This window comes from Silurus aristotelis (genome assembly GCF_946808225.1).
Source record: "Silurus aristotelis genome assembly, chromosome: 14".
In the NCBI taxonomy this organism is placed as follows: Eukaryota; Metazoa; Chordata; class Actinopteri; order Siluriformes; family Siluridae; genus Silurus; species Silurus aristotelis.
Genome location: NC_139587.1, coordinates 21,304,781 through 21,319,845, shown reverse-complemented (window position 1 = coordinate 21,319,845; position 15,065 = coordinate 21,304,781). Strand labels below are relative to the sequence as shown.

General features: G+C 39.5%; 1 protein-coding gene across 1 annotated transcript in view; it reads right to left on the bottom strand.

Annotated features, from left to right (window-relative positions):
* The window catches only part of psd2 (pleckstrin and Sec7 domain containing 2), a 45,954-nt gene extending 33,523 nt beyond the window's left edge, over positions 1-12,431 (bottom strand). The window contains exons 1-3 of the mRNA XM_083560721.1: positions 11,984-12,431; positions 6,656-7,103; positions 4,415-5,089 (exon numbers count right to left, since the gene is read on the bottom strand). Of these exons, the coding sequence (XP_083416847.1) occupies positions 4,415-5,089; positions 6,656-7,047 (1,067 nt within the window). The 5' untranslated portion in view covers positions 7,048-7,103; positions 11,984-12,431. The remainder of the gene's footprint in view (positions 1-4,414; positions 5,090-6,655; positions 7,104-11,983) is intronic.
* Positions 12,432-15,065: the final 2,634 nt, after the last annotated feature.

The following is a 15,065-nucleotide window of genomic DNA, read 5'->3' as shown; positions in this document are numbered from 1 at the left end:
AGCAGCTACGTGATGTCATAATCCAGGATCCCAGCAACAACCTGTGCAGCTCTGGTGAATTCCATGCCGAGGAGGATTAAAAAAACGGTTGCTGAAATGTGAGGGGTGTAATCCTGTTTATGAGATACTGTAGATCACAGATAAGAAACTATTAATATAAAAAATATATTTATCCAACAAACAATACCCATTAATATCTGAATAACATACATTTAGTAAATCTGGTCTGATCTTAAAGCAATTCATGGCCTTCAAATGTTTCTTAATTCCTTTCATTTTGTTTGTTTGGCTTTTTTATTTTACACTGAAGGACAAGGCAAATGACTTACAAAACCAAAATGAATACATATTAGAGCTTAGCTTTTACAAGAAGAAATGAAAGAAGCTACAGTCCCTAGATGCCCAGCAGCATTGGAAAACCCTTTTTTTTTTTTTCCATTGGAGTCATGTGTTACAGACAAGCCTTTAGAAACAGTACAGCTTAACACTAATGCAAAAAAGAACTGCTGATTGTCAGCTCATGTATATATTTATATATATATATATATATATATATATATATATATATATATATATATATATATATATATATATATATATATATATATATATATATATATATATAAATCGAAAGTACTTCCATATGTCCATCTCAAATTTAAACAGATAGAACATTAAGAAAGTGTTAGCCTCCTGCAGTCTGTGAGAAGTGATCTATATGAACTTTAGTAGAGTAATGAAGCAATGAAGGTTAATGCGCTGATGAGGCTTGCAGCAGTTTGGGCCAAACAATGTGAGTGAAATTTAGAGCAGGACTCCCGCCATGCAAGAGGAAAGCCAAAGGCGATGATGTCACATTTTCAAAAACAATGCCTCATTCAGCCCGCACTTAGGGGACAGGAAGCTGCTAGTCGTTTAAAAAGAGGGGGGAAAGAATAAACAGCAACATCTGCTGCTTAGCATTCCAGACAGACGATGGTAGAAAAGGAAAAAGAAGACATAAAGAAAGAGAGAGACAGAGAGAAAGAGGGAGAAAAAACGAGAGAGGGAGAAGAAGAGAGAGAGAGAGAGAGAGAGAGAGAGAGAGAGAGAGAGAGAGAGAGAGAGAGAGAGAGAGAGAGAGAGAGAGAGAGAGAAGCAGGGAGTCCCCTTGAGAAACCAAGACAGATGCTTGACAAGAAAATCTTTTCGAGAAACATATCTATTGAAGCACAGGGCCCTGGCTTTAGCAGCTCTCTCTCCCTTTGCAGTCAAAATTCTTTCCACTCCTTCTTTCTGGCTCCTAGTCAAAATCAGGCAGGGAAAAGCAAGCTGAAACCTTCATTCCAAACTCAGCAGATCCAGAGCAGCAGGAGAGAACATTAAGTCCACTAATGTTGGACTACAATATGTATTCTAGTGCCGTTGGATTTCCTGAAGTGAAAATATCTACCATATGTTCTATCCATTCTGGGAGAGTAATTGTTATACAAAGCTCTGGGTGTCTGAGGAAAGTTGCAAGGGTATATCTGTATGAATAGCTTAATCAAAGCCAGCTAATTCCCCACTTTGGTCAGCAAATAAAATGGCCCTGGTCTGTAACTGGACTCTGCATGCCATCTACTGGCCAGAGTTGGACAAATTTCAGCAATCCTGTAACAGCTAAAGTGTCACCATGAAACCAGGATGTTCGAGATGAAGACATATCTGAGCACATAGGTATACTTCTATTTTTTCTATATGTTCTGATTTTTGTTTATTCTAGGCATGTTAAGATAAATAAGAGTAAATGAAACCACTGTAACCAAAAATGTGACATCTAATTAATTATTTTGGTAAGTGGCAATGGAGTTGTAAAAGCGCAACTGTACATAGATAGATTTTTTTTTATATGTACAGTACAGACCAAATGTTTGGACACACCTTCTCATTCAAAGAGTTTTATATATTTTAATGACTATGACAATTGTAGAGTCACACTGAAGGCATCAAAACTATGAATTAACACATGTGGAATTATATACATAACAAAAAAGTGTGAAACAACTGAAAATATGTCATATTGTAGGTTCTTCAAAGTAGCCAACCTTTGCTTAGATTACTGCTTTGCACACTCTTGGCATTCTCTTGATGCCTACTTTGAAGAACCTACAATATGACATATTTTATATAGCTAACTTGGGCAGTGTGCTTGCTAGGCCCACAATATATGAAGCTGTGAATGAGGACATTATAACAATTAACACTATTTAATGGGAACAACTGGTTGAGATAGGGCTCTGTTCCTACACTCTGTCCAACAAGGATTTGCCAGCCAATGACTAAAGCATGAAAAAATTGGAATTTCTTTTTTATAAAAACAGAAAAAAAAAAAAAAATATATATATATATATATATATATATATATATATATATATATATATATATATATATATATATATATAAATACAGAAAACATTAGCATCTTTTAACTCTAACATTTTTAGCCTTCTGAATATACTTCTGAATAATTGTATCGTTTATGTCAGCTTCTGGAGAAACTTGATGTGCGATTATTTTAACCACAAACATCTCTAACTCTTTGATGATCAATAATGATCTTTAATAGCTAAACAAGCGCCATCATATTTACAGGAATAGTAAGAAAAGGCTTCTGTGGTATTTAAATGAAAATGAAAATGGCCTTCTGCTCAACTCGGATAAGATGGAAGTACTTTAACTAGAACCACATTCAGCTAGAAGTATACTTGCCGATTACGTAGCATCTCTGGATGGTCTTTCCATCTCAGTGTGTTCAGCAGTCAAAGACCCTGCGTGTTATTATTGACCCTACTCTGTCATTTGAGGCTCATGTTAATAACGTTAGCAAGATTCACCTTAGAAATATTACAAAATTGGAACTATGAGGTTGTTACAGAATGCAGAAACACGAGTTAATGTTTTAGTTACATCTATATTAGACTACTGTAACGCTTTACTGCCTGGGTGTAAGCGCATAAATAAGCTTCAGTTCAGAATGCAGCAGCAAAAGTCCTTACTAGATCTAGAAAATATGACCACATCACCCCTGTTTTGATCAGTCTACACTGGCTCCAAATTAAATCTCGCATTGATAATAAAATACTACTACTGATGTATAAAGCACTTTACATCTCGCGCCACAGTATCTGAGTGAACTTCTGTACGATTATGATCCCCAACGCCTTCTTAGATCAAAAGGTGCAGGCTATTTGTTGGAACTTCAAATAATGAAGACTACAGTAAAGCCCCACAGTTATGAAAACAGACTTTCAGTTATTGTTTGGGACTCAGAAAACAGTCTCAGTGTTCAAGTCGAGGCTGAAAACATATTTATTTATCATAGTCTTTTATCGGTATGTTTTTATATGGTAAAGGAGAAGATCTGGAGGGATCATGGATATAGAGTGTTTGGTAAATTGGGATGTTTGTATGCTGTCTTCCCCTCACTCTTATGCGTTGTCCTTTATACAACAATAAGGATAATAAGGATACTTAATAATTTGTATCTTTCTCTCCCTGTCACCTCTCTCTCTCTCTCTCTCTCTCTCTCTCTCTCTCTCTCTCTCTCTCTCTCTCTCTCTCTCTTCGTCAACGGTCACTCAACATGTCAACAATCTGCTACACTGACTTGGGACTACAGTTTTCATTTGATTATCGTCACTGCACACCTCAACATCGTTTAGCTGTAATAAATGGACATCCGATGCCACCCAGATGAGGATGGGTTCCCTCTTGAATCTGGTTCCTCTCAAGGTTTCTTCCTTATGCCATCTCAGGGAGGTATACCTTGCCACAGTCACCACCATCTTGCTCATTAGGGACAAACTTACACTTATAAAGAACAATCTTATAAATTATTTCTTACCACAATATCTGTGTAAAGCTTCTTTGAGAAAATGTCCATTGTTAAAAGTGCTATACAGATAAAAAAGAATTGAATTTAATTGTTGGTATTCATGTTGTATTTACGGAAATACTGAATCGATCATTACTATTCACAATCTATTTAATAATATATGTACTTTTGTGCAATACTGTAAATACAATAGAAGGTGACAGTAGGATAATATCATCCCCCTTGTTATGCAAAGGTTTATTAAAAGAAAATGATGAAAGAGTCGAGAATGACTTGTGATTTTTCTATATTTTCTGCATTTGAATACTTATTTCAAGAAATTCAGAACCTTGCTTATTGTAATTGCGAATGTATGTCTGCCTTCTATCCACTGACCACCAGGAAGTGATGTGTTTGGCCTTTACCTGCTGTCAGCACCGTCACTAGTGCCATATATATGTGTCACAAGTGGACACTAAATTAGCTTGTTGCTTTAAAGACACACACACACACACACACACACACACACACACACACACACACACACACACACACACACACACACAACCACAAACTTACCTGACTGAGCTGGGAAGGATTGCTTTCTTTTGTATGTTCCCTGCCAGATCATTGTGGAATCCATTGGGAATGCTCCACTGCGCAGGCTGGCTCAGCACGTTTTCAGACCTGCTACCTGGAATGGAGGTGTGAAGGGGACTGTCTGATCCGGCTTCATCCCCCTCTTCCTCCTGTGTCTCAGCACTCTCCTGCACAGTCTCCAGCTCCAGTTCCGGGGGCTCAGGCCCAGCCAATGCCCTCTGCTGGATGAGTGGTGTGAGCGGTGCTTCGAAGCTCACGCAGCTGTCCGTCTCGTCCGTAAGAGACAGCACGTCCAGTGAGTCCAGACTGCTGTAGCAGGTCCCGCCCCTCAGCAGCTCTGACTCCACTATGCGCTCGAACGTAGAGCTGAAGCCGTCCTGGCTCTCCTTAGTCCTGTCACGCTCGTCCTCGCCGTCCTCCTCCTCTTCCTCGACTGTCGTGGACTCGCCAACTTGCTCGACAATGCGCTCGAACGCTGAGCTGAAGCTGTCCTGGTTCAGCTGTCCTGGTTCATCTTCTCCCTCCACCTCTGCCTCCTCCACTGAAAACTCGAAGGTAGAACTAAATGTGTCTAGGTTCCCCTGCCCCGGCTCTTTATCACAGTCTTGCTCTTCCTTCTGCCCTTCGCTGTCCTCTCCGGTACCGTTCTGCAAACTACATTCATACACACAGTCAACATGCACATCAGCATATTTTAATCCACAACGTTTTCTGAAATTCCTTCTTGAAAATCCACTACGCTAGATAAAATTCGAGCTGCAAAGCATCTTATGCAAACGATGCAACGTCTGGCTGTCACACGGCAGCAGCAGCGAAGCAGGATGGTGTGGATGTGTGTATGTATGTGTGTGTGTGTGTGTGTGTGTGTGTGTGTGTGTGTGTGTGTGTGTGTGTGTGTCTCCTATCTTTAGCTGTGCTACTGTCACACTCATGCATCAAGAGCAGCAGAATCCCAGCAGAGAGGAGCCTCATTCAGGACAGCTCCCCTGCCACTCAGCCCTAAAATATCTTCTTCCGCCTTCCTCTCTCACACGTGTTACAGCCCACCTCTGACAACATCGCTTTGCTCTAAACGAAACACACGTAATAGCTACCTGCATTCTGTTCTACCCCCAAATATCTTCACAACCATAGTACTGTTTTATTGATGTTTGATGGTTTGGACAGTGCTGACATTCAAAGGTCATTTATTTTTTGTTCCACTTTGTCTGACCTCTTAGAAAAGCTACACTTTTGTACAGGTGTGTACATATCTAAGTGGACATCAGAGAAATTGTAGATATTCATTTAAGGAAAATAGGGATATATTCATTGAGGAAAAAAAAAAAAATAGCTGCTAAACCCAACTTACAAAGCCACACCCCTAAGCATAGGCTAGACTAAAGATAGGCTCCTAGCCTAGAACAGCTAAATACTAGACTTTCTGAACTGGAGAGCAAATAAAGACAGCATCCTGTCCTAATTAGCTGGATGTTGCTGGTTGACATTATTTGGTTTGCTTTCCTTCATACTTATTGTATCTATAATGGCCTTATATGTATCTTATATGATTAACTACTTCCTCAACATCCACTCCCTAAAGAATGCACACACCTGAGTCAAAAGTAGGTTGAAAGCATACCTTCCTTGTGCAGAAAGCATTCATAGTGATGCACACACACTCTCTCTCTCTCTCTCTCTCTCTCTCTCTCTCTCTCTCTCTCTATATATATATATATATATATATATATATATATATATATATATATATATATATATATATATATATATACACACACACACACACACACACACACTCTATATATAAAGCACGTTTGTTTGTACCGGACACACGATTTGTAGTGCGCATGTATGAAAACTCAGATTTTGTTATGCACATGAGCAAAATCGCTGCCACTTCCTGTCATCTGCAAAGTTTTTATGTCAGTCTAGCGCTATAGATTCTTTTGCATTTTATGTCCAGCTTCAAGAAATTCTCTTAAAAGGGAGAAAATCCTGACAATTCCACATTTCAAGTGAGGGAGTGAATGAATGAAGGGTGGAAGAAATAAAAACATTTGTTGAGGTATTTTGAAATAAGTAGAACAGTAAAATAGATCATGCCTTTAGAAAATTCAATATTAATAATGTAAAACACACACACACTTATATACACAGCTGTATTACTGCATATACAGTACGTATATACAAAATAAATCTGTAAATAATTAGATTACTAACCTTACAGTGTACTGTGGTTTTGCTGATTCCTCTAACTGTGGAAGGGGCTCATCACAGCCCACACTCTCAATAATATCTCCATTGCTATGTTCTGTCTCCCCATTCTTTGAAGCATCGTCTTTGACCTGCTCTTCCTCTTTTCTCCTTCGATCTTCCTCAGTTCCATTAATCAGTGCATCTCTATTTCTCTCATTTGGCCTTGCTTCCTCTGACAATATCTCTCTCGCTCCTGCATCCCTGCTCTCTGCAGCATCCCCTTGAGTTCCAATCTCGTCTGTCTCTTTTTCAACACTTACAATCTCAGGGCTGTCTGTATCCTGCTGTGACTCTGCCGGTGTGTTTGGAGGTGGGGTGTCTATGCGGAGGGGGTCATCCTGCCCCTCCTGGCTCATGGTGGCCTCTTTAGTTACGGTTAGCTGGCAGTCCAGGTATGAGTCAATGGTTACAGCTGAAAGATGGGAAATATTATTTAAATATAAAATTACTGGTAAGCAATACAGGTGTCTTTTTTTTTTAATGATGGACAAAGAAATATGCGTTTATTCGCTTCACAGCAAAAATATTCTTACCTATTAATAGACTGGGGTTGAAAATGTGAAGTGATTTGGGAATTCTTAAAACATTTTAAGACATTTTTGACAAAGTCTGATAATCAAATCATGGACTAGAGTAGGTAAAATGTGACGCAATAACACACACAATAGCTGAATTAAAATGTAAGCATTTTTATTTACATGGTACTAAATCCTTTCCATTCATCTCCACATATATGATATATTAAATTAAAAATAAACCTTGAGCATAACCTTGATTTTGCAAAAGTACAGCAAGTTCATGATACAGTTTTTCAGATGACAGCATTCAGTGCTCTGTCTGCCAATTACAGTCACTGTGTCAAAAAAATCAAGGACTAAATTTAAATGTGTGAACTTCACTATGCTTGACTAGTAGACTTAGTTGACAAAACAGAACTACTAGGAGTCTGTTATGAGTTAGAAGAAGAGAGAAGACTGTGTAAACACCATTCATGTTTAAGATCTTTTACTCTTTTGTAGTTGAAGAAGAAGCAGAAAATATTCTTTTCCTGCCCTTTCTTGCAGTTTGAGTAAGAAGGAAAGCTGCAGCTCTGACGCACATGCTGCAGTTTAAGAATATCCAAAGCCTAAGACCTAATTCGATCAAGCAGTCATAAAACCGCAGCTCGAGTTCAATCCAGGCCCTTTGTGGAAACTTCCATTGCATTAACAATGAAATAAAATATAATCTTAAATTTGAGCGAGAACTTTCTGTTGGCACAAACGTGGCATGATTGAAGTTTTATGACGGGTAGATGAAATCAAGTGCACGATGCAAAAGTGGCACGTTTGTCTAAGCTGGCAGGTTGTCTCTGTTGTACTGTAACTCCTTCCCTTTTGGTTTCCATAGTAAAGATTACAGGATCACCATAGTCTCACCGGACAAGGTGATTTCATATGACATTTAAGGTTTACGCTGAAGTGGTTCTTCCAGGCTCTCTCATACACACACACACACACACACACACACACACACACACACACACACACACACACACACACACAAACATATTTCATAAGCAACCTCCAATATAATAGCAAATGCACTTTTGGCATCGGATGCACAAATGCATGCCCACACACACACACACACACACACACACACACACACACACACACACACACACACACACACACACACACACACACACACACACACACACACACACACACACACACCAAAAACACACGCAGGCTAATTTTCCGCAGCATGGAGGCCTGTTATTTAGAGCATTACTAAAGGTCCCAGTGCTGAGCCACTGGCAGATGTTGATGGAGTCAGAATCCAGCTTCCGTTTCTACACAAACCACAAAGCAGCCCTCAGATCAATGACACAAACTATCCATTACTCTGAGAGAGGAAAAAGAGAGACTGAATGAGTATTCTGGCACAACATTTAAACAGGAACAAAAGGATAAATGAGTGAAAAAGCTATTTTGTGTTATATATAAAGGGAACGGTTCTGTAGGCTGTGTCAGGACCCCATGGTGGTCTAGTGGCACTACCCTATTTGACTCAAATTGGTTTTCCCTTTATTATGAGCATTGCGCATGATGAACCTGCTTCCATGTAAATGTATAGGTATGAGCTTGAGCGCCTGTGCTGTCAGAACAGCATGTTCTTCAGAACACTAAATTACCTTTAATTACTTACTGTCAACTTACCACCCACTACACTTGCTCAGTCTGTACTGTTGACATACCAGCAATGACACACACACACACACACACACACACACACACACACACACACACACACACACACACACACACACACACACACTGCCCACTAATATAATAACCTAAGGTTTTGTACACATTCTCAAACAATCCTAATGATTGACTACATTTCAACAGATTTGTCAAAATCATTGCGAGTATATAAGTCCAATAAGGCTGTTAATCCACTTTTATTGCTTCATTATGAGCACCTTATACTGAAGAGAAGACAATAAATTTTTAGTGAGTCTGCACAGCTGAAGATTCTTTAAAAAGACTACCCAATGTTTTTTTTCTTATCAGAACCAGATGTGGTCTTCTGCTGGTGCAGGCGTCTGTTTTAACGTTCTACATGTAATGTGTTTTGAGATGCTTCTCTGCTCTCCTTTGTCTTTAATAGTGGTTATTTGAGGAACCATAGACTTTCTGTCAGCGCAAACCAATATACCAGTTTTCTTCTGAATTGTCTCACAACAAGGTGCTTCTGCCACTAGACCTTGTGCTCACTAGATATTTTTTTGTTTTACCTGCAAACTCTAGAGGATGCTGAGCATAAAAATTATCAGATAACTGGTTTCTGAAATACTCTAAAAACCAGCTCAAATGACCATGCCATGGTCACTAAGGTCACATTTTTACACATTCTGATGTAAACAAAGCACTTGACCTTATGTGTATGTACTGCCATGTGATTAGCTGATTGGCATGAATAAGCAGATCCAATGATATTTCTAATAATTATAATTAAATGGTTGATAAATGTGTATTTATTTGTTGTATATTTCAGCTGTGTATATGCCTGTGGTCAGGGGTCGCCCAAGTTGCATGAAATGACAAACTCATGAAACAGTAAATATCTCATACTGTTATGACTCTCAGACTTTTATGACATCTGTTTTAGGTGTATATGAGTTCTAAATGGACATTTTCTTTGCAACGATTGAATTTAAAGAATGCCATGTGATGCATATTTTACTCCTGGTTTCCTTCGCCTTAATATTGCGCACTTATGTTTGTTTTGGACTCCTTATTAATTGTGTAATAGCTACGGTTAGGGATAGTAATGCTGTGTAATGACATATAACGACACAAATAACAACGTAAAGTGCAGCAAAAAAGTCCAAGAACAGGGACTTATAAAAAAAGCACTCTGGATCAAATAATTAAAAAGGTGACAACAATAGCAAGTAAGTAGTTTGGGGTGAATTTCCAAAGCTGAAACACTCAATCAGCATTCTGCATGTCACCATCAATGACAAAGGAATAATCTACAGTATACAGTACACAGAAATCCATAATCAGTGAGTATGTTATGCAGACTATCCACTTCCACAACAAATTGCTGGCTAAATGGTAGTTTGACAGTGTAAGCAAAAGCCCCTTTTAGCAAATGCCTAGTTTTACTTATCTAACCCAAAGAACTGCAATTCTCTAAAGCCTAAGTCTCTCTGGACATCTGATAGTGTATACCAAAGGATGTGGGCTGAACTATGGGATGCTCAGGATGCTTACATGTCTGTATGCACAGCTCACCCTCCCTCTCCATCTTCTCTGTATGTAGTGCCTGTAATCTCAAGTCTCATAGACTGTCGTGACCCACTAACCTCTTTCAGTCTAAAGTCAACGGATGCCAGCAGCCAGAACAAATATTGGTTGTCTGCATTAGATCATATACAACATCTATTAAATACATTTACAGTGTATATTTCCCCCATGTGTGGTTTCAGGATGCAAAGAGCATCTCGTATTTTTGTGATTCATCACTGACATGTCTGGAGACAAACGAGGGAGTGGGAATCACCGGGCCGTGGAACCCGGCCTTAAATCACCTCGTGTCTGTCACCTCCGCCGATTTCAAGGTCAAACCTCGTGTTGTAGCGGCGTCGTCTAACATTCAGCGTCTTCCCCTTAATCATTACAGTGGAAAGATCTTATTGTTAAGGTTTTCCCTTAGTCAAACCACGGGGTGGGGGGCGGGGAGAGAGAGTGGCTTGATGGTGGGCCGGTGTCTCGTCTGGCGCTGCGCTGTCTGTCTCACGCCTTCATTTCGGTGAATTAACCGACAGAGACGCAACAATGGTGCGCAAAATACACGTTGAACAATGGGGACTTTTAAGAATACGCGCTGGTGTTTTTTTTCCGTGTGTGCGTGTGCGTGTGTGTGTGTGTGTAACCCGCTCAGACCCTGATATTAGTCTAAAGACTGTTTAGGGATCTTGACTGATCATTTGAGGTCTGCTGGAAGCTGTGACTATAGAGTAAGTCTACCTTACAATTACAGAGAAATGGTGTCTGCTGCGCACCTGTGCAGACCCGCTCACCTCACCTCAGGGCTCTGCCTGGAACAATACAAGCATCAGTGTGTGTGTGTGTGTGTGTGTGTGTGTGTGTGTGTGTGTGTGTGTGAGAAAGAGAGAGAGAAAGCGAGAGAGAGAGTGTGTGTGGGTGAGCTAGAGTAAAAAAGAGAAAGTGAACGCATACTGAACTCCAGCGCCAAGCATCAGTGAAGTAAAATGCGCTCCCAGTGCGCAGGTTGTCCACGGCTGAGACGCGGCCATGTTCTCCCAGCCTCCCGGCGCAGTAACCATGACAACAGCATGGCTGGGGGACACTGGGCTCTCACTGCGGCCGCCGCTTTATTCCTCTCCAAAAAAGAACCGGAGAGAGGCTTTTATTCCCAGAGCCTCGTCCCCCATCCTAATCAGTCACTGCTTTCTTACCCGTTACCAAGAGTGAAAACGACCCGAGCCGACCGGAGAGCGCATTGCATATTGATGCAGCGCAGTGATACACGAGGGGAGTCTAACAAACTGCCAGTGCAAGCAAATAGGCAATAGCACAGGGTAATATAGGCGACCATAAAGCACGAGCTGAAGATGCATCTTATACAAAGCACAACAAATCTATTTATTCTGAAACGCAATTCAACACTCCCATGCACTACGATTCACTACAATTCCTTCTTCCTTTCTTTATATTGCCATTTGTGAGAAAAGCGAGCTCTCTTTAACCAGAACTAATCATTGTTGCTCACCGGCAAAAATGCGACCAGATGAAACGTGGCTCCTTTTCCTGCAGCGAATATTCCTTCTTCAACCATGTAAGATGCACTATAGATGCTCTTTCTGTCTCAGATCTCCGGTCCAGAGCTGCCCCACTGTCTCCGTGTGAGAGACGCGCTAGGATAATACGGAGCGCTCACCCACGCGCACAGTTACAACACACAACACGCGCGCGCACGCGCGCACACACTACACAGGAGCAAGACTGATTTGGAATTCGGCTGATTGGAATCTGTGTGTGTGTGTATATGTGTGTGTGTATGTGTGTGTGTGTGTGTGTGTGTGTGTGTGTGTGTGTGTGTGTGTGTGTGTGTGTGTGTGTCTCGCAGTCTTGCCATCCACTGCGCTGCATGGGAAGCTGATAAGCGACTGATGTCCTGTTGCTGCAAACAAACACACACTCACACACACACACACACACACTCACACACACACACACACTCACACACACACACACACACACACACACATATATATATATATATATATATATATATATATATATATATATATATATATATATATATATATATATATATATATATATATATATATATATATATATATGTGTGTGTGTGTGTGTGTGTGTGTGTGTGTGTGTGTGGGTTTAACGGTACACAAATTCGTACCGTTAATTTTCGGTACAGGGCTTTCGGTTCTGTATATGTTACAAATGCAATGCAAAAATCCTTTTTACGTGCGGAACATAGGTACAATCCGAGTTTCCTTAGGAACATATTAAGTGACGGACCGCAAGTTTGTTTAGTCTCGGCCACACACTATTATTAAACTACAAAACACATGCCAGGGTTGTAAAAAAGTAAAAAGTGTAACTGTGGCTACTCATTGAATTAAGAAAATTGAACATTACACACACACACACACACACACACACACACACACACACACACACACACACACACACAGTTATATACACAACTGTATTGACCAAATTAGTTCAAACAAATGTAAACTATTGAATTTTTCTGTTTTTATTATTCAATTTTATGTGTGCAATGCAAGTATTTAATTTAAATATTTCACTGTTGGTAAGGTGTTTTTGGGGTGATGTGCAGTGCCATTTGTCCTGTAATATGGCATCCAAAGTGTTACATTTTGGTCTCATCTGACCAGACTATTTTCCCTCAGTATTCTGCCATTTTCTAGTCCAAATGTTGTGCAGCAAACTTTAAACAAGCTTGAACATGCCTTTTTTTTTCAGAAATGGAGTCTTGCGTGGTGAGGTTGCACACAGGTAATGGCGGTTAAATGCTGAACGTTTTCTTTTAAACAATTGTACCTGCTAATTCCAGGTCTTTCTGAATCTTTCCACAAGTGCTTTTTGGCTCTTGGACAACTCTTCTGATATTATTTTTTTACTCTTTTGTCAGAAATCTTGTGAGGAGCACCTGGGCATGGTCGGTTTATGGTGAAATGTTCTTCTCACTTCCGGATTATGGCCATAACAGTGCTCAGTGAAACATTCAGAAGTTTTGAAATTCATCTGTAACCAATGCCATCAGTATGTTTTGCAACAATAAGGTTTGTAAAGGTCTTGAGAGATCTATTTGCTTTCACCCATCATAAAATGTTTCTTGTGTGACACCTTAGTAATGGGACACCCTATAGGCTATTAGTTGGGACTGAACCAGCTGATATTAATTTGCATTGACAAGGGGCAGGATTGCTTTCTAGTTACTGATTGATTTCAGCTGGTGTCTTGGCTTTCCATGTCTTTTTTCACCTCTCTTTCTTCAAGTATTCAATACTTTTTCCCTGTTTCATTTCACATTATTACACAAAACTTCATTTATGGACATCTATGGTTTGATGTGTGGATTGCATGGGTTGTTACCAACATCTGGTAAAGGTTTAATGTCAATAGCACCTTAAGGAATACATTTACTAAGAAAAATGGTGACGTGTTCAATACAGTGGTCCCCCGGAACTCGCAGGGGTTACGTTCCCCTAAGAGCGAGTTCCGAAAGTCCACAAATATTGGATGCACCCGCAGCCCCTATGGTACCTTAGTGAATTAATCTAAACATTTACTTTAGTCACTTTAATACAATGATGTGTTTAAAAAAATATATGTAATTTGATAGTGAAAACAATAATTTTAAATGTTATTCCTAACGTTCCTGAACATCCGGTCGCGCTGTGGATTCCCGCCAATTTTAAAATAATCCGCAACTTGCTGTTAGTTAGGTTCCAAATGAGAACCCCCGAATTTTCCGAGCCACGAGTTCCAAACCGTGAATTATCGGGGGTTGACTGTACTTATTTTATCTGCTGTATTTGTGTAACTGTACTTGACCATGCATTTCAGAAAAGTAAGAATCTCTGAAGTGAAAAAACCTAAATCTCTGAAACCAGACATCACTTTACTTGTGAAAAGTCTACAGTTTCTTCAGAACCCCAGAACAGATTTGTTTATATACAGTAATCCCCCATTTATCACGGTGGTAACGTTCCAAGACCGCTCACGATAAACTGAAAAAACATGATAACCGGACGCCACCCCAAAAAATACTATTTACTGTATCAACATTTTACTTCACGTTATAATTATTAATTTTTTTTTTATTAATAAATTTCATTATTTCAACATAAAACTCCATAAAAACAATTCCCTGAGTTTTTTTTTAATTCCCAAACATTTACTCCCATTTCCACATTGAACCCACATTTATTAGAAACTCCCATTAGATTCCAGCTGATATGAATTCTAAGCCACTTACTCTTGAGTTTTTAATTTTATGATTAAACCCATTTTAAATGAGCTGGCACTTAAACTAACAACTATAACAACTAAAAAAATATATTATATTTTTCATCAAAAAATATCCCAGAACACCACTCTGAGAACCATAACTGAACATGTTTATTAATGGGCTAGCCTGTACTGACCATTCCAGTGGTATGCTAGTCATATTTTTAGTACAGATGGTTCGCCAGAGTTATGGTGGTTCGACTTACGATTTTTTGATCTTACGATGACAATAGCGATACGACAAAATTGTAAAAATATTAAACATTTTGTGCAACAGGCAC